This window comes from Salmo salar, chromosome ssa09 (genome assembly GCF_905237065.1).
Source record: "Salmo salar chromosome ssa09, Ssal_v3.1, whole genome shotgun sequence".
In the NCBI taxonomy this organism is placed as follows: Eukaryota; Metazoa; Chordata; class Actinopteri; order Salmoniformes; family Salmonidae; genus Salmo; species Salmo salar.
Genome location: NC_059450.1, coordinates 39,347,308 through 39,368,381, shown reverse-complemented (window position 1 = coordinate 39,368,381; position 21,074 = coordinate 39,347,308). Strand labels below are relative to the sequence as shown.

Here is a 21,074-nt window from a genome sequence, read left to right as displayed (position 1 = left end):
TGAGAATTTGGCATTCAATATTTGTAATTTAGGGTCAGATATAGATTATAGATATACATTTATATTATGTACAGAATATGTTAATCCTGGACTGTTATACATTTAATACTAAACACACAGAGCCATAGAAAATATACAGTTTTATAATTCGTTATACCTTTGATTAATAGTTAGTTTGTAGAATCCATATTTTCAGCTAGAAAAATAACAATGTGTACATTATTTCATTCATAAATGTCCACATGATTTGTCAAGGTTTCTTATGCTTTTAAACAGTTTATAGCAAATAAATCTTCATTATTGCCATTCTTTTACATACACATTCAATACACAATTCAGACTAAATAGATTCTTACGCCCAGGTATAATTCAGATTAAAAATCAAATATTCATAACAGACACACCCATAAGCAAAAATCATAACTGCATGTCAAAACACATGTAAAAAAATAATAATATTGCAAAATAAGTAATCTTAAAATGTTTTTTCACAAGTGTTCAATTGTAACAACAGACACATTCACAGGGTATATGCTCTGCATTGAACTAGGGGACAAATGGCAACACATGGCATGTGTTGTACCTTAACAGGTATCCGGGGGATATCCCCTGACTGCCGTCAGAAATTTTTTGGGTTCTTACATTTGCTGCTCCTAAGACGCTTCTTTGTCTATACATACAATATAACAGAAAACTAAAAGATGACACGAATGAAAAGACAAGTTAAGAGTGCTGCTGTACTTCATCCATACAGAACAAAGAAGATATAACTAAGGTTTTGGCATCCTATGATGCTTGCTTATGCATGGCAACACAAGGTGCAGAATGACGGAACGCCATATCTCTACTCTTCATGGAAGCTGCAAGCTAGCGGAGCATTGAAACAGTTCCCGTACTGTTATTGGGGGAAAAACAACAGGAGAGAGACCCATAGAGTTGAAATCCCCAACAGTCATGAAGTTCAAAAAGTGTCCTCCTCAGGTTTGTCTCCATACCAGGGCCAGGCTGACATATGTAATCTCACTCGACACCCAGAACCACATGTTTGGTCTGTCATGAAAGACTATACAGGAGGAGGCCCGTTGGTGTATTGTAGCATAGGGTGGAAGGAACGGGCAAAGTTATTGGACTGGGTGCAGTCGAAATCCCCCTCACACATTGGCACCAGGCAGACCATGCCCACAAGCAGCAAGAGGAAGAGCAGCTGGAGGGGCACCGCCACCCATAGGACGCGGTACAGGAAATGTGAGGATGATGATGATTTCCCCTCTGCCTCAGAAGGGGAGGAAGCGGACCCAGCGACGGGAAACCTGATAGGATACGACACGGAGAGCACACAACAACACAACAACAAGCAGATTTAGGTTATGACACCTAGAACAGCTAAGGACATGCATCCAGACCAGACCATCCATCCAACTATCCATTTTGTCATTGGATTCAACAGAATCAAATATCTATTTCCTTTGTAGTTTAAGACAGAAACTATGGTTGCTATTGCTCTACAAGTTTAATGATGAACTGTGTATTGAGACAACCATGATCAAAATTACCAAATTATATTTAAGCAATAAGGCCCGAGGGAGTGTGGTATATGGCCAATATACCACGGCTAAGGGCTGTTCTTAGGTCACGACGCAACGCAAACCCCCAAGGTGCCTTATTGCTATTATAAACTGGTTACCAACGTAATAAGATCATTAAAAAATGGTTTGGGGTCATACCCATACCCGCATACGTCAGCCAATCAGCATTCAGGGCTCAAACCACCCAGTTTATATTGGTAATCAACACACTCACAGTCACCTGAACGACACTTGACAAACACTGAAACATTTTCAAGAAATCCTTTCAAACCCATAAAACAAATACAGGATGTTGAGCTGACATTCCTTTATAAAAGGATGCAAGGTGTTAGGACGGGAAACAAAATGCATGCTGGAAGTAGCAGTTCAAATGTTTTAGATAGTCCTTCAAGACCTCTCTGTGAGGAGTTTATATCCTGACAAATGAAAAGCATGCCAAGACAGGAGCATAGCAGCATAGAGCAGTCTGTTTTAAAGGGCGTAGCAAGGTGAAGCTTGATGTAGCATTAGTCAGCAGCAGAACCATCTTAATATACCCTCATCTGACTGTGCTGACTATATCTATTAACATGCTAAATAACATGTTTTGAACTATTCACTATTAACTCATATTTCTCAGGTAAGGGATGAACACTACAGTAACACAATAATAGCGTTCTGATTTACAACACTTTACGACAATGTGATACCTGCTGTTTCTCTGGCATAGCTGACAATGGAGCCCATTTGAATTAGCTTACACCAAAGGGAATCCTAAAATTATAAATCATGGTATGCATAGGTAGATAACAGTGATGCCCATTTACCCTCAGGTCTGTCTGTTTAGACTCTAGACTGTGATCAAAGTGCCCCCTTACATTTCACAAATGGAGAGCTGATAGGGGCGACCCACAGATGGCTGATTGAGGGGAGTGAGGGGGAGATGATGGATTAGTTATGTGAAATAGAAGAAATAGATTAAATAGATGTCACACACAAGAGAAAGAAAGAAATAGAGAGATAGACTTGCTGCCATCATATTGTTCATTGCAGATGCTTGCTGGCTTGGCAATTCAAGAGAACAACTGCGTGTGCTCACTAGCAGTAGAGAAGGAGCGGTAGAACTCTATAGTTACCAAGAGGTATAAGAGAAACTGTTAACAGTATGTTAAGCACTCAAGGTGCATTCTGGGTAGCGTAGTTAATCAAGCAGCCGAGGACATTGGCAACAAAGAGGCCTATATATTTAGTTATTGCAGAACTGTAGTGTAAAGGATGTGTGGGATATAACCACATTTTCTGTAAAACCCTATAGCCTCTACATAGTGTCTAGAATGGTAGAAGATGATGGAATTTATTTTTCATTAAACATTTATGAACCTTTGGAAGTAAGTAAAAATCAGCATTCATGGTTTTCTATTTTTTCTTTTACAAGACAGTTGTTGCAATGTACTGTATGTGTTGTCAGTGCAGCGCAGCACAACGGACTGAGGTTCCAGAACAGGTGTAACATGTTCCAGGAGTTCTATTATCTTCTGGGTGTTCTACAAACCAGGAGAAAGGTACCTGTGTGATCTGTGTGGCCTGCTCACAGAGGGTCCAGAGGTCTGCTGTGACATACTACATTTGCCACGTTGCTGTTTGCAATGAACACGGGGGTAAAAGAAAGAGAGTATGTTTCAGTCCAGGCAAATAAAGAACAAAGCTACCGATGAAAAGAAAATACCCCAAATAAAAGAATAGAAGAAGGTGACCTTAGAACAAATCAAATATGTGAAGGAAGGTGACAACAACAGAAAACAAATAAACTAGCTTTTTTCAAAGTGTACAGCTACTTTGAACCGCTACAGCTGGATGGTCATGTAGTTATTTGGAACAAAGGGAATTCATTCGTTGCTGAAGCACAACTTATGATATGATGCATGATTTGCTATGTGGAAGACAGACTTAACAAATTTAAGATATACATGTACTGTATCTTCAAATCATTGAGATCAACCATTGGGATTGAAGTGAAGACAAGTCATTACTTCGAATGGAATTTAATTGATAAAAACCAGTATTAAAGAGCCAATATTCCATGAGCACTAAACCACAGCACTCTGAAACCACAGCACTCTGGAACCACAGCACTCTGGAACCACAGCACTCTGGAACCACAGCACTCTGGAACCACAGCACTCTGGAACCACAGCACTCTGGAACCACAGCACTCTGGAACCACAGCACTCTGGAACCACAGCACTCTAAAACCACAGCACTCTAAAACCACAGCACTCTAAAACCACAGGACTCTAAAACCACAGGACTCTAAAACCACAGGACTCTAAAACCACAGGACTCTAAAACCACAGGACTCTAAAACCACAGGACTAAAGAATAGAAGAACAAGATGGGACACATTCGGTCAGGAGATAGCAGAAGTAGATGTTGAAGTTTAGGGGGAAAGTCAATCAAGAAAATAAGAATATATATATATATGTTTTAAGAGGGGGTATAATGATGTCTCCAGTGCTCTGGTGGGTTTGTCTCTGGGAGAAGATATAACATGAAAGAATAAACGTGTGGAAAAAGAGTCAGAGTTTTGTGTGGAATGTATATACATGTAGGAAGGTGTACAGAGAAGAGGTGAGAAGGAAAGGTCCTGGGGTGGTGGGAGGGAGTGACTCTGCATGGCCTTAAACTGGAGCAAACTGGGCGTTGCATTCAGGGGCACAAGTGGCGCACTGTCAGTCTTAGGGAGGAAGCGCCAAACACCTTCCTTCTGGTAGGGCACCATGTAACCATGTCAGGAGTATTACTATACGTTACCGATCGACGGCGACTTGGCGTGCTCCTGCTCGACACCGGGCTTATGGAACCAGAGGTGGTGTCTAGCTCATCAGCTGACGACCACGTAGACAGATCCTGAGATGAAAGAGAGGAGAGAGAGATACACACAGAGGGAGGGAGGGAGGCCAAGCATGAAATGGTGTTAGATACAGCAGAGAAAGGCTACAAATGTTTCTCCTGTACTATTTCTTATTGTGTAAATGTGTCTACTGCATGGAGATACATTCCATTGTTCTTATTAATTGTAAAAGTGTGTCTGTTCTGACCTGTTGGCTGCTGGTGATGTCCAGAGTCTTCTCCAGCTCTCTGAGGTCTTTGGTCACCTCCTTGAAGAGCAGTTTGAGGCGGTTCCCGATGACATGAACCTTCTCCTTGGCCTCCAGACAGTCACTGCCCTCGCTGTTGACCAGCAGCTGCAGGGACATGTCCTGCAGGGACAACACCTTCCTCTGGGTGTCCAGCAGCTCACAGCGGATTTTCTGTGGAGGGAGTATGGTTGGTTCACAACTTCACTTACTGCAAAGTGTCAGTCACTCAGAGCCATTTTCTAATTTGAGATCCCCACGCTTAATTTAAAATTCTCCAGTTGAAATCAATCAATAATTTATATAAAATCAGATTTGTGTGTGCTTATCTCAACTCCGAATCAGCCCTCACAGAATATGATTTATTCCATCTGACTGTGGAATCCACTGTCTCATCAGCCCAGCCATGCAATTTATAAACTTGATCTCCACTATAAAAAGCATCTAGACATTATCTCACATTTCCTTTAACATTTTGTTTTTAACAGCGGAGATTTGTATAAACCTTACTGTCTGTCCCTCAGACATTTGCAACAATGTTTCAATATTCAAATTTGATCTCCATCTGTCCCATAGTAATGAACGGGTCTGGACGAGACAGACAGGCAGGCAGTTTCTCAGCCAGTCGAAATCATGAATCAGCTGGCATCATTTTTATGGATATAAACAAAGAAATGTAAATTGAAAAAAGATCAAATGAAACGAAGTGCAGCTAGTTTGCAGTCTTTCCAGCTTCAGTTTGAAGTGATTGTGTTAGCTGTGTTGTTGGCTAGCTCCTCTGAACAATAGTGTCCTGACGAGTAAGAACATTTTCTATGACAGGCGAAATCGTGCCTCATTAGCTCATTGTTATGGATGTATCCAAATAAATGTAAATAGAAAACAGCTTAAACAAACGCAAATGCTGCTACTTTTCTGTTATTCTGGCTGCACTTTTTGACGTGACTGTAAGTTAGCCGTAGTTGGCTAGCTAGCAAGCAAGGGATAAGAATGTTGCCAGCCAGTATGGCAATGGAACATTTAGAACAAATAACTGGGTCGCATCCATAGATACAGAACAAAAAGACTGAACGACTGGATCGCTTCACTAGCAACCGAACCGATAGAACGAATGACCAGCCGGCTTGGGTAGCAACCCAAGATTTGTGTCTGGACTATATCTTGCAAATGGATGACATTGTATGAATAAATTCATCAAAATAAAAAAAATGTTTTAATGAAAATATGTCAATCATTATTTGAATATGTTGATAACCCGTTGTATAAAAGTGATAATGCCCAAGAAGCCGGTGTTTGGAAGATATATTGACTTTGTCTCGGGCCTAACAACACCAGTGCCAATATATCCACCAAAAAAACGGCTTTTTGGGCATTATCACTTAAATATAACATTACTAAAACCCTTCTGTACCAGGAGTGTTTTGTGGTGCTCATGGAGAGTGTTGCTGTCCTGGATGGGGTCAATGGGAACAATCTCGTTCCTCCTGCGGTCAATGTTCTCCAGCCACAGTAGCAGGCCGTGACTCATCTCATGGAAGTCCTACAGGAGAGGAGACGTGAATACAAATGCACGCTAATCACCTTCTACCAAAAGTCATGACTTCTACCAAAAGTGACATATTTAATATGTCTAATTAATGATAAACATTGATGTTTATATCCAGGTCATTGTATCCTGTCTCAGTTGTCCAACATGCAAACATGATTTGTCCTGGTTTGGATTTATTATTAAGTGACCAGTAAGTTGCCTGGTCCCAGAGCTGTTTTCACTGTCTTGCCAACTCCTTAACGGCCATAGGAGTTGGCAAGACAGCACAGATCTGGGACCAGGCTAGGTGGATAGACAGTTGGACACCTACGTGACACTGCATAAGGGCCTTTTGTAGCGCTGCCCTCCACTCCCCCAGAGAGGTGCCCAATCTGTCCCAGCGGTTGTTCATCTCTTTCAGCCTGCCCTGCAGGTCCTGGGACTCTTCTGTGGCAGACTGGACAAACTCTGCACTGCACAGGTTGATGGACAGCACTGTGGCCTTACGCTTGTCAACAGCCTTCTGCAGCTCCTGTAGATAGACAATATGAAAAGAGATGATTTGAGAGGGTGTCATATCAGCACATTTGCAAAGCTTTCCCAAAGATCCCAGGTTTTTCATTATCCCAGTTGAAGGATTCCAGGACCAGGAGGGAATAACCATGGGATTCATCCAACCATGATTTCTGAAAACCCCCGGAACTTTGGGAAAGCCTTACACACCTTGCAAGCTTTGTAATCCTAGTGAGTAAGTTCAAAGGTCACCTTCAGTTTTTTTATGCGCAGCTTGATGGTCTGGATGTCGGTGCTGAGGTCCAGCCTCCGTTGCTGCTCTAGCTCCTCCCCTGCCTGCTCCAGCCACGCCCACACAGCGTTGAGGTCAGAGTTGAACTGCTGCCACTGCTGAAGGTTTTGCTTCAGACGCATCTCTTTACTGAGGGCTTGGGCCTGCAGCAACTCCCAGCGCTGTATCACACCTACAGTACAGAGAAAGAGAGAAAGAGAAAGAGAGAAAGAGACAGAGAGACAGAGAGAGAGATTATTATATTATATCTATTCATCTCTTTACTGAGGGCCTGCAGCAACTCCCAGCGCTGTATCATACCTACAGTACACAAAGAGAGGGAGAAAGAGAGAGACAGACAGAGAGAGAGAGAGAGAGAGAGAGAGAGAGAGAGAGAGACAGACAGAGAGACAGAGAGAAAGAGATTATTATATTATAGCTGTATTATATCTATTAATCTCTTTACTGAGGGCCTGCAGCAACTCCCAGCACTGTATCACACCTACAGTACAGGGGGGAAGAAAGAGGAATTTATTATTTATTTGGTAATAAGACATCTATCTATCTATCTTTTTATTGAGGGGCCTAAGCCTGCAGTAACTATCACACCTACAGTACAGCAAGGTAAAGGAGGAAAAACAGAAAGGGTATCAAATTATTAATTTGGTAATGGGATATATAGGATATGGTATATATGGTATATATGGGATATATGGGATATATAGAATATATGGTATATATAGGATATATAGGATATATGGGATCTATGGGATATACAGTACAGTCCCGTCCAGCCCTATACAGCCCTGTACAGCACAGTCCAGTACAGCCCCAAGAAATGTGTCTGCCTTAAAAGCTGCTGACTTTGTACTTATCTGCTTGAGTATTCTGGAGCAAAAACAACCCAGAAAACACACAACCACCACACAATGTTGTCTCATCGTGGACTACAAGTTGTGGGCATTAATGTACCATTGCTACTTTACATCTTAAGACCTCTCCACCTCTGACTGTCCTAAGACCTCTCCACATCTGACTGTCCTAAGACCTCTCCACCTCTGACTGTCCTAAGACCTCTCCACCTCTGACTGTCCTAAGACCTCTCCACCTCTGACTGTCCTAAGACCTCTCCACCTCTGACTGTCCTAAGACCTCTCCACCTCTGACTGTCCTAAGACCTCTCCACCTCTGACTGTCCTAAGACCTCTCCACCTCTGACTGTCCTAAGACCTCTCCACCTCTGACTGTCCTAAGACCTCTCCACCTCTGACTGTCCTAAGACCTCTCCACCTCTGACTGTCCTAAGACCTCTCCACCTCTGACTGTCCTAAGACCTCTCCACCTCTGACTGTCCTAAGACCTCTCCACCTCTGACTGTCCTAAGACCTCTCCACCTCTGACTGTCCTAAGACCTCTCCACCTCTGACTGTCCTAAGACCTCTCCACCTCTGACTGTCCTAAGACCTCTCCACCTCTGACTGTCCTAAGACCTCTCCACCTCTGACTGTCTTAAGCCTGATTAATATCAACACCTGATCAACGCCAAACTTTACCTGTTGTTTGTGATTCATCATCAAAGGTGTCAGCAAGTCCTGAGGCCTTGTCCCCCTCCCCCTTCAGTTCATAGCCAACCCTCTTCACCGTGTCTATACTGCTACGACACTCTCCCAGCAGACGCATCTACACAACAGGACAGAGGACAGACAACAGACAGAAAGCATGTCACTGAGACGCTCATATCAAGTAATCACACTGTAGAAACTTCTTAGGTAAAGGCACAATGTTTCCTAAAGACCTTCCATTAAGACAGAATGGTGATAAGGATCTCATATCAGACAGTACTCACATATCCCATGTATGATGCATCCAGCTCTGGCCCGGTGGGGGTTCTGCTGCGGATGATGTTCTCTGTCTGTTGCATCATACACCGGCTGGTGTCCAGAACCCTGTCCACCTGAAGGATGTGGGTGTCCAGGGTACCTCTCTCTCCTGAGGATGGGAAGAGTGGATGGACACCCACATGGAATACGGTTAGATAAGGGCTTTGATTTTATGTTCACGAGCCAGTTTCTTAGACCTAGATTAAGCCTTCTCCTGTGAGATTTAAAAGCACTATCAATGGAGTTTAATCTGTGTCTGAAAGAATGGACCTAAATGTTTTCTTCAAACAGACATAGAAATCCATCCATTGCAAAACGTTGTGAGATATGATTCATAGTTAGTGTTATCATCCACGTTGTGAGATATCATTAAAAGTTAGTGTTATCCATCCACATTGTGAGATATCATTAATAGTTAGTGTTATCATCCACGTTGTGAGATATCATTAATAGTTAGTGTTATCATCCACGTTGTGAGATATCAGTAATAGTTAGTGTTATCATTCACGTTGTGAGATATCAGTAATAGTTAGTGTTATCATCCACGTTGTGAGATATCATTAATAGTTAGTGTTATCCATCCACGTTGTGAGATATCATTAATAGTTAGTGTTATCCATTCAGTCGTAAATTAGAAGACGATGGACGAAGAACATTTTTAGCACAATAAAACAATAGACAAAAACATCTCCCCAAAACATGCGCACAACAACATGTACCTTTAAAACACACAGGATGCCAACCCAAGAAATCAGCTTGAGGTTAGCTACAGTAGCCTACGTGCCGCACAAATCAAATTAAATACAAAATGTTAGAAAGCGGTGCTGTTAGTTAACGGTGTCTGCTGTTATGCTTCAGTGTGCGTGTGAGAAAACCAAACCAAACTCGTAGCAGGCAGAAAGCAGGCTGTGAAAGATATTTTTCCACACCAAGGCATGTTGCCTACCATCAGATGACCTCAGACGACCTCTCTGAGATCGAGGCTATCTAATCACTAGTGCCTGCCAGTAAGCTGTGAGGGGTCTGGTATCATTAGTACCTGACAGTACTGGTGCAGGGATGAGGGGTATGGTATCATTAGTACCTGACAGTAGTTGTGCAGGGATGAGGGGTCTGGTATCATTAGTACCTGACAGTAGTGGTGCAGGGATGAGGGGTCTGGTATCATTAGTAGCTGACAGTAGTGTTGCAGGGATGAGGGGTATGGTATCATTAGTACCTGACAGTAGTGGTGCAGGGATGAGGGGTCTGGTATCATTAGTACCTGACAGTAGTGGTGCAGGGATGAGGGGTCTGGTATCATTAGTACCTGACAGTAGTGGTGCAGGGATGAGGGGTCTGGTATCATTAGTACCTGACAGTAGTGGTGCAAGGATGAGGGGTCTGGTATCATTAGTAGCTGACCTTAGTGTTGCAGGGATGAGGGGTATGGTATCATTAGTACCTGACAGTAGTGGTGCAGGGATGAGGGGTATGGTATCATTAGTAGCTGACAGTAGTGGTGCAGGGATGAGGGATATGGTATCATGAGTACCTGACAGTAGTGGTGCAGGGATGAGGGGTATGGTATCATTAGTACCTGACAGTAGTGGTGCAGGGATGAGGGGTATGGTATCATTAGTACCTGACAGTAGTGGTGCAGGGATGAGGGGTCTGGTATCATTAGTACCTGACAGTAGTGGTGCAGGGATGAGGGGTCTGGTATCATTAGTACCTGACAGTAGTGGTGCAGGCATGAGGGGTCTGGTATCATTAGTACCTGACAGTAGTGGTGCAGGGATGAGGGGTATGGTATCATTAGTACCTGACAGTAGTGGTGCAGGGATGAGGGGTCTGGTATCATTAGTACCTGACAGTAGTGGTGCAGGGATGAGGGGTCTGGTATCATTAGTACCTGACAGTAGTGGTGCAGGGATGAGGGGTCTGGTATCATTAGTACCTGACAGTAGTGGTGCAGGGATGAGGGGTCTGGTATCATTAGTACCTGACAGTAGTGGTGCAGGGATGAGGGGTCTGGTATCATTAGTACCTGACAGTAGTGGTGCAGGGATGAGGGGTATGGTATCATTAGTACCTGACAGTAGTGGTGCAGGGATGAGGGGTCTGGTATCATTAGTACCTGACAGTAGTGGTGCAGGGATGAGGGGTATGGTATCATTAGTACCTGACAGTAGTGGTGCAGGGATGAGGGGTATGGTATCAGTAGTAGCTGACAGTAGTGGTGCAGGGATGAGGGGTATGGTATCAGTAGTACCTGACAGTAGTGGTGCAGGGATGAGGGGTATGGTATCATTAGTACCTGACAGTAGTGGTGCAGGGATGAGGGGTATGGTATCATTAGTAGCTGACAGTAGTGGTGCAGGGATGAGGGGTCTGGTATCATTAGTACCTGACAGTAGTGGTGCAGGGATGAGGGGTCTGGTATCATTAGTACCTGACAGTAGTGGTGCAGGGATGAGGGGTATGGTATCATTAGTACCTGACAGTAGTGGTGCAGGGATGAGGGGTCTGGTATCATTAGTACCTGACAGTAGTGGTGCAGGGATGAGGGGTCTGGTATCATTAGTACCTGACAGTAGTGGTGCAGGGATGAGGGGTCTGGTATCATTAGTACCTGACAGTAGTGGTGCAGGGATGAGGGGTCTGGTATCATTAGTACCTGACAGTAGTGGTGCAGGGATGAGGGGTCTGGTATCATTAGTACCTGACAGTAGTGGTGCAGGGATGAGGGGTCTGGTATCATTAGTACCTGACAGTAGTGGTGCAGGGATGAGGGGTCTGGTATCATTAGTACCTGACAGTAGTGTTGCAGGGATGAGGGGTCTGGTATCATTAGTACCTGACAGTAGTGGTGCAGGGATGAGGAGTATGGTATCATTAGTACCTGACAGTAGTTGTGCAGGGATGAGGGGTCTGGTATCATTAGTACCTGACAGTAGTGGTGCAGGGATGAGGGGTCTGGTATCATTAGTACCTGACAGTAGTGGTGCAGGCATGAGGGGTCTGGTATCATTAGTACCTGACAGTAGTGGTGCAGGGATGAGGGGTCTGGTATCATTAGTACCTGACAGTAGTGGTGCAGGGATGAGGGGTCTGGTATCATTAGTACCTGACAGTAGTGGTGCAGGGATGAGGGGTCTGGTATCATTAGTACCTGACAGTAGTGGTGCAGGGATGAGGGGTCTCGTATCATTAGTAGCTGACAGTAGTGTTGCAGGGATGAGGGGTATGGTATCATTAGTACCTGACAGTAGTGGTGCAGGGATGCGGGGTCTGGTATCATTAGTACCTGACAGTAGTGGTGCAGGGATGAGGGGTCTGGTATCATTAGTACCTGACAGTAGTGGTGCAGGGATGAGGGGTATGGTATCATTAGTACCTGACAGTAGTGGTGCAGGGATAAGGGGTCTGGTATCATTACTACCTGACAGTAGTGTTGCAGGGATGAGGGGTATGGTATCATTAGTACCTGACAGTAGTGGTGCAGGGATGCGGGGTCTGGTATCATTAGTACCTGACAGTAGTGGTGCAGGGATGAGGGGTCTGGTATCATTAGTACCTGACAGTAGTGGTGCAGGGATGAGGGGTCTGGTATCATTAGTACCTGACAGTAGTGTTGCAGGGATGAGGGGTCTGGTATCATTAGTACCTGACAGTAGTGGTGCAGGGATAAGGGGTCTGGTATCATTAGTACCTGACAGTAGTGGTGCAGGGATGAGGGGTCTGGTATCATTAGTACCTGACAGTAGTGGTGCAGGGATAAGGGGTCTGGTATCATTAGTACCTGACAGTAGTGGTGCAGGGATGAGGGGTCTGGTATCATTAGTACCTGACAGTAGTGGTGCAGGGATGAGGGGTATGGTATCAGTAGTACCTGGCAGTAGTGTTGCAGGGATGAGGGGTCTGGTATCATTAGTACCTGACAGTAGTGGTGCAGGGATGAGGGGTATGGTATCATTAGTACCTGACAGTAGTGGTGCAGGGATGAGGGGTCTGGTATCATTAGTACCTGACAGTAGTGGTGCAGGGATGAGGGGTATGGTATCATTAGTACCTGACAGTAGTGGTGCAGGGATGAGGGGTCTGGTATCATTAGTACCTGACAGTAGTGGTGCAGGGATGAGGGGTATGGTATCATTAGTACCTGACAGTAGTGGTGCAGGGATGAGGGGTCTGGTATCATTAGTACCTGACAGTAGTGGTGCAGGGATGAGGGGTCTGGTATCATTAGTACCTGACAGTAGTGGTACAGGGATGAGGGGTCTGGTATCATTAGTACCTGACAGTAGTGGTGCAGGGATGAGGGGTCTGGTATCATTAGTACCTGACAGTAGTGGTGCAGGGATGAGGGGTCTGGTATCATTAGTACCTGACAGTAGTGGTGCAGGGATGAGGGGTCTGGTATCATTAGTACCTGACAGTAGTGGTGCAGGGATGAGGGGTCTGGTATCATTAGTACCTGACAGTAGTGGTGCAGGGATGAGGGGTCTGGTATCATTAGTACCTGACAGTAGTGGTGCAGGGATGAGGGGTCTGGTATCATTAGTACCTGACAGTAGTGGTGCAGGGATGAGGGGTCTGGTATCATTAGTACCTGACAGTAGTGGTGCAGGGATGAGGGGTGTAGACTACACTGACCTGACAGAGAGGAAGCAGAAGCTGATCCTTGGTAGCTCCCCTCCTCTCTGTGCTCCCCGTGCTCAGAGGCCAGACCCAGGGCCATGCTGGCACTCTCCAGCCTCTTTCTCAGGTCGTAGTCATGGTCCCACTCCAGGGGGATGGAGTCCACGCTGGCTGGGGTGCCCCTGCCCGAGCGCTCAGCCCCAGTACGGAGGGGGGCAGTCAGGGAGGGCAGAGGGGAACTCAGGCAGTCTCCAAGACGTTCACTCCAGGGAATGCTGGACAGGTGCCCAGGTTCATCCAGTTCAATCTCCCGGTCCGAGAATGACACATCGTACTCTTCTCCTGTCAGCTGGAGGAGGAGGGATTGGAAGTTAAGGTACACCTATGAGACAGTCAAAAAAGACAGTCAGCATCAAAATGAAAAGAACAAGGGCTCAGTAGACCTCATCCCTGGGCTCACCGGTAGTCGGATCAGCTTCTTATAGTAACGCTCCACGTGTCCAAACACCTCCTGGTGGTATCTCCGCAGCTCCTCCAGCTCCTCCTCTATAACAGCAGCGTCCAGAGGCTCACTCTTCTGTAGCAGCACCTCTCCCTGGTGGAAGATGTGCTTGACCTTCCCCGTGGTCAGAGAAATCTCCTGCTGGAACGCCTGGTAATAAAAAACAAGCGGGGCAGAGGCCAGACTGAATACAGTGTGTTTTAGGAACATGGTGGTTAGGATACAGTTGAGCCATGGTAGGAGTTTGTATGATTTTTCTACCCGGTTCCATAGCAGTCAGAAATAGTGATTATGTGATTATTTCAATGATTACTGATATAATTCATAGTATAGTCGAGTTATTGAAGAGCGGAAAATATGTAGGATATCGAGAGAACAATAATCACTTGTGTAAAGAGGCCAACCTTACCCGGAGCTGTTTGATCTTGGCTCGGATGTCACACTCTGAGAAGTGTTCTATGTTGGTGAGCTGCAGGTCCATCTCAGTGAGCCACACCACGACGCTGTCTCTGGCCGTCTCAAACTCCTCACGCTGATTAATAAAGTGCTGGAGAAATCATAAAGAGATGCTTTAGCGTACACATCTCCAGCAGGAGAACTGGAACTTCGTGCAGACACTTCACATGATTCTGCTGACTAGAACCAATGAAATTACTTCCTTGCTGGTATAGTTTCTTTCCGTGAGCAGTACCAACCCTCAGGAGTGTAGAATCCCACTGGGCACAGACATCAATTCAACATCTATTCTACGTTGGATCAAAGTAATTTCATTGAAATGACGTGGAAACAACGTTGATTCAGCCAGTGTGTGCCAAGTGGGATTGGACTATATACACCATACTTTCTGTTGTGCTACAATTGCTCAACGAGGCCTACTCTGGATGTGGCTCTGTACCTTGAGCCTGCGGAGGATGGAAGCCACCCTCTTCTGCAGGTTGTCCCAGCGCTGGTTCCCGTCGTGGGACATTTCCCGGAGGCGACAGGAGGAGTCTGTGCGGTTCTCCCTGGCCAGACGGCGGTACTGTTTATTGATCGTCTCCAGCTGGGTCAGGCTCTCATGGACCTGACACTGAAACGCCTGGAACACACACACACACACAAATATCACCAACACATTTACAATCAAAAAGAGACAAGCTGCTTGATAATTTCATTGACCATTTAATTGATAAATTTATTGCTCAGGGATGAGTTATGAGTTTTGTCCATGTAAAGTGCATTCAGAAAGTGTTCAGACCCCTGGACTTTTTCCACATTTTGTTACGTTACATCCTTATTCTGAAATGTATGAAATTGTTTTTTCAATCTACATACAATACCCCATAATGACAAAGCAAAAACAGGCTTTTAGAATGTTTGCAAATTTATCAAAAATATCACATCTACCTAAGTATTCAGACCCTTTAATCAGTACTTTGTTGAAGCACCTTTGGCAGCGATTACAGCCGCGTGTCTTCTTGGGTATGTCGCTACAAGCTTGGCACACCTGTATTTGGGGAGTTTCTCCCATTCTTCTCTGCAGATCCTCTCTGTCAGGTTGGATGGGGAGCGTCGCTGCACAGTTATTTTCAGGTCTCTCCAAAGATGGTCGATTGTGTTCAAGTCCGGGCTCTGGCTGGGCCACTCAAGGACATTCAGAGACTTGTCCCAAAGCCATTCCTGCATTGTCTTGGCTGTGTGCTTATGGTTGTTGTCCTGTTGGAAGGTGAACCTTCGCCCCAGTCTGAGGTCCTGAGCGCTCTGGAGAAGGTTTTCATCAAGGATCTCTCTGTACTTTGCACCGTTCATTTTTCCTCAATCCTGACTAGTCTCCCAGTCCCTGCCACTGAAAAACATCCCCACAGCATGATGCTGCCACCACGATTCACTGTAGGGATGGTGCCAGGTTACCTCCAGACATGACGCTTGGCATTCAGACCAAAGAGTTCAATCTTGGTTTCATCAAACGAGATAATCTTGTTTCCCATCGTCTGAGAGTCCTTTAGGTGCCTTTTGGCAAACGCCAAGCGGGTTGGCCTGTGCCTTCTCCTGAGGAGGGGTTTCCGTCTGGCCACTCTACCATAAAGGCCTAATTGGTGGAGTGCTGCAGCTCTAGCAAGAGTCCATCTGGTGGTTCCAAACTTCTTTCATTTAAGAATGATGGAGGCCACTGTGTTCTTGGAGATCTTCAATGTCTCAGACATTTTTTGGTACCCTTCCCCAGATCTGTTCCTCGACACAATCCTGTCTCTGAGCTCCACATACAATTCCTTTAACCTAAGGGCTTGGTTTTTGCTCTGAAATGCACTCAACTGTGGGACCTTATATAGACAGGTACAGTTGAAGTTGGAAGTTTACATACACCTTAGCCAAATACATTTAAACTCAGTTTTTCACAATTCCTGACATTTAATAAAATTCCCTGTCTTAGGTCAGGATCACCACTTTATTTTAAGAATGTGAAATGTCAGAATAATAGCAGAGCGAATGATTTATTTCAGCTTTTATTTTTTCATAACATTCCCAGAGGGACAGAAATGTACATACACTCAATTAGTATTTGGTAGCATGCATTTAAATTGTTTAACTTGGGTCAAACGTTTTGGGTAGCCTTCCACAAGCGTCCCACAATAAGTTTGGTGAATTTTGGCCCATTCCTCCTGACAGAGCTTGTGTAACTGAGTCAGGTTTGTAGGCCTCCTTGCTCGCACACGCTTTTTCAGTTCTGCCCACAAATTCTCTATAGGATTGAGGTCAGAGCTTTGTGATGGCCACTCTAATAGCTTGACGTTGGTTGTCCTTAAGCCATTTTGCCACAACTTTGGAAGTATGCTTGGGGTCATTGTCCATTTGGAAGACCCATTTGCGACCAAGCTTTAACATCCTGACTGATGTCTTGAGATGTTGCTTCAATATATCCACATAATTTTTCATCCTCATGATGCCATCTATTTTGTGAAGAGCACCAGTCCCTCCTACAGCAAAGCACCCCCACAACATGATGCTGCAACACCTGTGCTTCACGGTTGGGATGGTGTTCTTCGGCTTGCAAGCGTCCCCCTTTTTCCTCCAAACATAACGATAGTCATTATGGCCAAACAGTTCTATTTTTGTTGCATTCGACCAGAGGACATTTCTCCAAAAGTACGATCTTTGTCGTGTAGTTCCAAACCATAGTCTGGCTTTTTTATGGCGGTTTTGGAGCAGCGGCTTCTTCCTTGCTGAGCGGCCTTTCAGGTTATGTCAATATAGGACTCATTTTACTGTGGATATTGTTATGTCCGTTGTTGGAATGAGACCAAGGTGCAGCGTGGTAAGCGTACATCTTTCTTTTATTAGATGAACACCAACAAAACTAAATTACAAAAACCGAACATAACATTCTGCAGGCTTCACAGCAGCTATACAAAAACAAGATCCCACAATCACAGGTGGGAAAAAGGGCTGCCTAAGTATGATCCCCAATCAGAGACAACGATAAACAGCTGCCTCTGATTGGGAACCCTACTAGGCCAACAAAGAAATAGAAACATAGATATGCCCAACCAAGTCACACACTGACCTAACAAAATAGAGAATAAAAAAAGGCTCTCTAAGGTCAGGGCGTGACAGATATCGATACTTTTGTACCTGTTTCCTCCAGCATCTTCACACGGTCCTTTGCTGTTGTTCTGGGATTGGTTTGCACTTTCGCACCAAAGTACGTTCATCTCTAGGAGACAGAACGCGTCTCCTTCCTGAGCAGTATGACAGCTGAGTGGTCCCATGGTGTTTATACTTGCGTACTATTGTTTGTACAGATGAACGCGGTACCTTCAGGCATTTGGAAATTGCTCCCAAGGATGAACCAGACTTGTGGAGGTCTACAATATTTTTCTGAGGTCTTGGCTGATTTATTTTGATTTTCCCATGATGTCAAGCAAAGAAGCACTGAGTTTGAAGGTAGGCCTTGAAATACATCCACAAGTACACCTCCAATTGACTCAAATAATGTCAACTAGCCTATCAGAAGCTTCTAAAACCATGCCATCATTTTCTGGAATTTTCCAAGCTGTTTAAAGGCACAGTCAACTTAGCGTATGTAAACTTATGACCCACTGGAATTGTGATACAGTGAATTATAAGTGAATAATCTGTCTGTAAACAATTGTTGGAGAAATTGTTGTCATGCACAAAGTAGATGTCCTAACCAACTTGCCAAAACCATAGTTTGTTAACAAGAAATTTGTGGAGTGGTTGGAAAAACAAGTTTTAATGACTCCAACCTAAGTGTATGTAAATTTCCGACTTCAACTGTATGTGCCTTTTCCTAATCATGTCCAATCAATTGAATTTACCACAGACGGAGTCCAATCAAGTTGTAGAAACATCTCAAGGATGATCAATGGAAACAGGATGCACCTGAGCTCAATTTCGAGTCTAATAGCAAAGGGTCTGAGTGCTTATGTATCACGATCGTCGTAATAATTGGACCAAGGCGCAGCTTGAGTAGCGTTCCACATCTTTATTATAATGTGAAACTTAACAAAATACAAAAAACAATAAATGAACAAACGAAGCATGAAGACAATGAAGTGCAAAAAGGCACCTACACAAAAACAAGATTCCACAAACACAGGTGGGAAAAATAACTACTTAAATATGATCCCCAATTAGAGACAACGATTACCAGCTGCCTCTAATTGGGAATCATACAAATCACCAACATAGAAATAATAACCTAGAACCCCACATAGAAATAATAAACTAGAATACCCCCCCAGTCACTCCCTGACCTACTTCACCATAGAGAAACAATGGCTCTATGGTCAGGGCGTGACAGTACCCCCCGCCAAAGGTGCGGACTCCGGCCGCAAAACCTGAAACCAAATAGGGAGGGTAGGGGGGGTGATTAGTGTCAGTGGCGGCTCTGGTGCAGGACGAAGTACCCGCACATCCCGCGGATCCGCCAGCATCGGGGGCGGCTCTGGATTGGGACGAAGAACCCGCTCAGCTCGCGGATCCACCATCCTTGGTGGTGGCTCTGGTGCGGGCCGAAGAAACCGCTCATCCCGCGGATCCAGCCATGGACTCAGGCTGAACACTGTGCCTGGACTGGATCTCGATGCCGTGGAAGGCTCCTGCCATGGAGCGGGACTGGACACCGGGTTTGGAAGCTCCGGACCGTTGACCTTTGCCGAAGGTTATGACCTGTTGACCGTCGCCCGGAGGCTCCGGACCGGGAACTGTCGCCGGAAGCTCTGGACTGTGAAGGCGCACTGGAGGCCTGGTGCGTGGAGCTGGCATAGGACGTACTGGGCTGTGGAGGCGCACTGGAGACCTGGTGCGTGGAGCTGGCACAGGACGTACTGGGCTGTGGAGGCGCACTGGAGACCTGGTACGTAGACCGGCATCAATGGTACCGGTTCGATGACACACTTCGCACGGTGAGTGCGAGGAGCTGGCACAAGACGTACTGGGCTGTGGAGGCGCACTGGAGACCTGGTGCGTAGAACCGGCATCAATGGTACCGGTTCGATGACACACCTCGCACGGCAAGTGCGGGGAGCTGGCACAGGACGCACTGGACTGGGGACACGTATTTCAGGGCGAGTGCGAGGAGGGGACACAGGACGTACCGGACTGGGGAGGCGCACTGGAGGCCTGATGCGTGGGACCGGCACAAGTTGCACCGGACTGGTGACACGCTCCTCCAAACGTCTGCGTTGCCGCATACTCTTCGCCAACTCCATTCTCCGGTATCCCTCCTCGCACTGTTCCGTTGACTCCCAGGCGGGCTCTGGTACTCTCCTTGGGTCGACCGACCACCTCTCTATCTCCTCCCAGGTTGTCACTGGCTCACTCCCCGGCTCCGCCGACCACCCCGTGTGCCCCCCCCAAAAAAACATTTGGGTTGTCTTTTGGGCTGTCTTTGTGGCCGCGAACCCCGGCGTCGTCGCTGTCCTCCCTTTTCTCCCTGCATCTGCTTCCACGGAATGCTTTCGTGTCCTGACATGATCTCCTCCCAAGTCCAGGATATTTTGTCCTCGATCTCCTCGTAAGTCCAGGATGCCATCACCTCCTGGGCACCCTGCTTGGTCCTGTTGTGGTGGGATCTTCTGTCACGATCGTCATAATAATTGGACCAAGGTGCAGCGTGAGTAGCGTTCCACAGCTTTATTATAATGTGAAACTTAACAAAAAACAATAAATGAACAAACGAAATGTGAAGACAGTGAAGTGCAAAAACGCACCTACACAAAAACAAGATCCCACAAACACAGGTGGGAAAAATAACTACTTAAATATGATCCCCAATTAGAGACAATGATTACCAGCTGCCTCTAATTGGGAATCATACAAATCACCAACATTGAAATAATAACCTAGAACCCCACATAGAAACAATAAACTAGAATACCCCCCAGTCACGCCCTGACCTACTTCACCATAGAGAAACAATGGCTCTCTATGATCAGGGCGTGACATTATGTAAATAAGGTATTTCTGTTATTTATTTATTTTTTATATAAATTTGCAAACATTTCTAAAAACCTGCATTCGCTTTGTCATTATAGGGTATTTTGTGTAGATTGATCAAATAAATGTCATCTATTTTAGAATAAGGCTGTAACGTAACAAAATGTGGAAAAAGTCAATGGGTCTGAATACTTTCCCGAATGCACTGTATGTACTGTATATGAAAGGAGAATATAGTGGTTATATCCAACTAGGACTAGGTGGCCTGTAGTAGCATGTCTGTACCTCAAACTTCTTGAGTTCTTCCTTGGCTACTGTGTACAGTACTCCTGAAGAGTTGGGTAGAGCAGCGGTCTTCTCTGAGGTCACTAGCCACTCCTCAAAATGCATAAAGTCTTCTAAGAACTTCTGCCATAAACGCCATGTCTCTTCAATCCTTACAAGTTAAAACGATATGGACAGCTTAAGTTGTGGTGAGAGCCTATATCACAAGTACATGTTTCCAAATATACCAAACCAAGAATTACATTACTGCACTTGTTGATAGTCTTGAAAGTAAAAATTCTGACTTCTTTAGAAACTACAGCGCCTAAATACTAAATTTAGCGTGTCTCTTA

General features: G+C 45.2%; 1 protein-coding gene across 2 annotated transcripts in view; it reads right to left on the bottom strand.

Moving 5' to 3' along the window:
- Positions 1–21,074, bottom strand: part of syne1b (spectrin repeat containing, nuclear envelope 1b) — a 137,535-nt gene continuing 116,461 nt past the window's right edge. The window contains exons 138-151 of one of the 2 annotated variants that reach the window (XM_045723662.1): positions 20,743–20,893; positions 14,915–15,097; positions 14,429–14,566; positions 13,978–14,169; positions 13,533–13,866; positions 8,861–9,003; positions 8,568–8,694; positions 6,996–7,207; positions 6,562–6,762; positions 6,114–6,242; positions 4,664–4,876; positions 4,377–4,472; positions 3,132–3,202; positions 1–1,310 (exon numbers count right to left, since the gene is read on the bottom strand). In XM_045723662.1, the coding sequence (XP_045579618.1) occupies positions 1,064–1,310; positions 3,132–3,202; positions 4,377–4,472; positions 4,664–4,876; positions 6,114–6,242; positions 6,562–6,762; positions 6,996–7,207; positions 8,568–8,694; positions 8,861–9,003; positions 13,533–13,866; positions 13,978–14,169; positions 14,429–14,566; positions 14,915–15,097; positions 20,743–20,893 (2,437 nt within the window). In that variant the 3' untranslated portion in view covers positions 1–1,063. The remainder of the gene's footprint in view (positions 1,311–3,131; positions 3,203–4,376; positions 4,473–4,663; positions 4,877–6,113; positions 6,243–6,561; positions 6,763–6,995; positions 7,208–8,567; positions 8,695–8,860; positions 9,004–13,532; positions 13,867–13,977; positions 14,170–14,428; positions 14,567–14,914; positions 15,098–20,742; positions 20,894–21,074) is intronic. The other variant, XM_045723661.1, reaches the window with a different exon arrangement.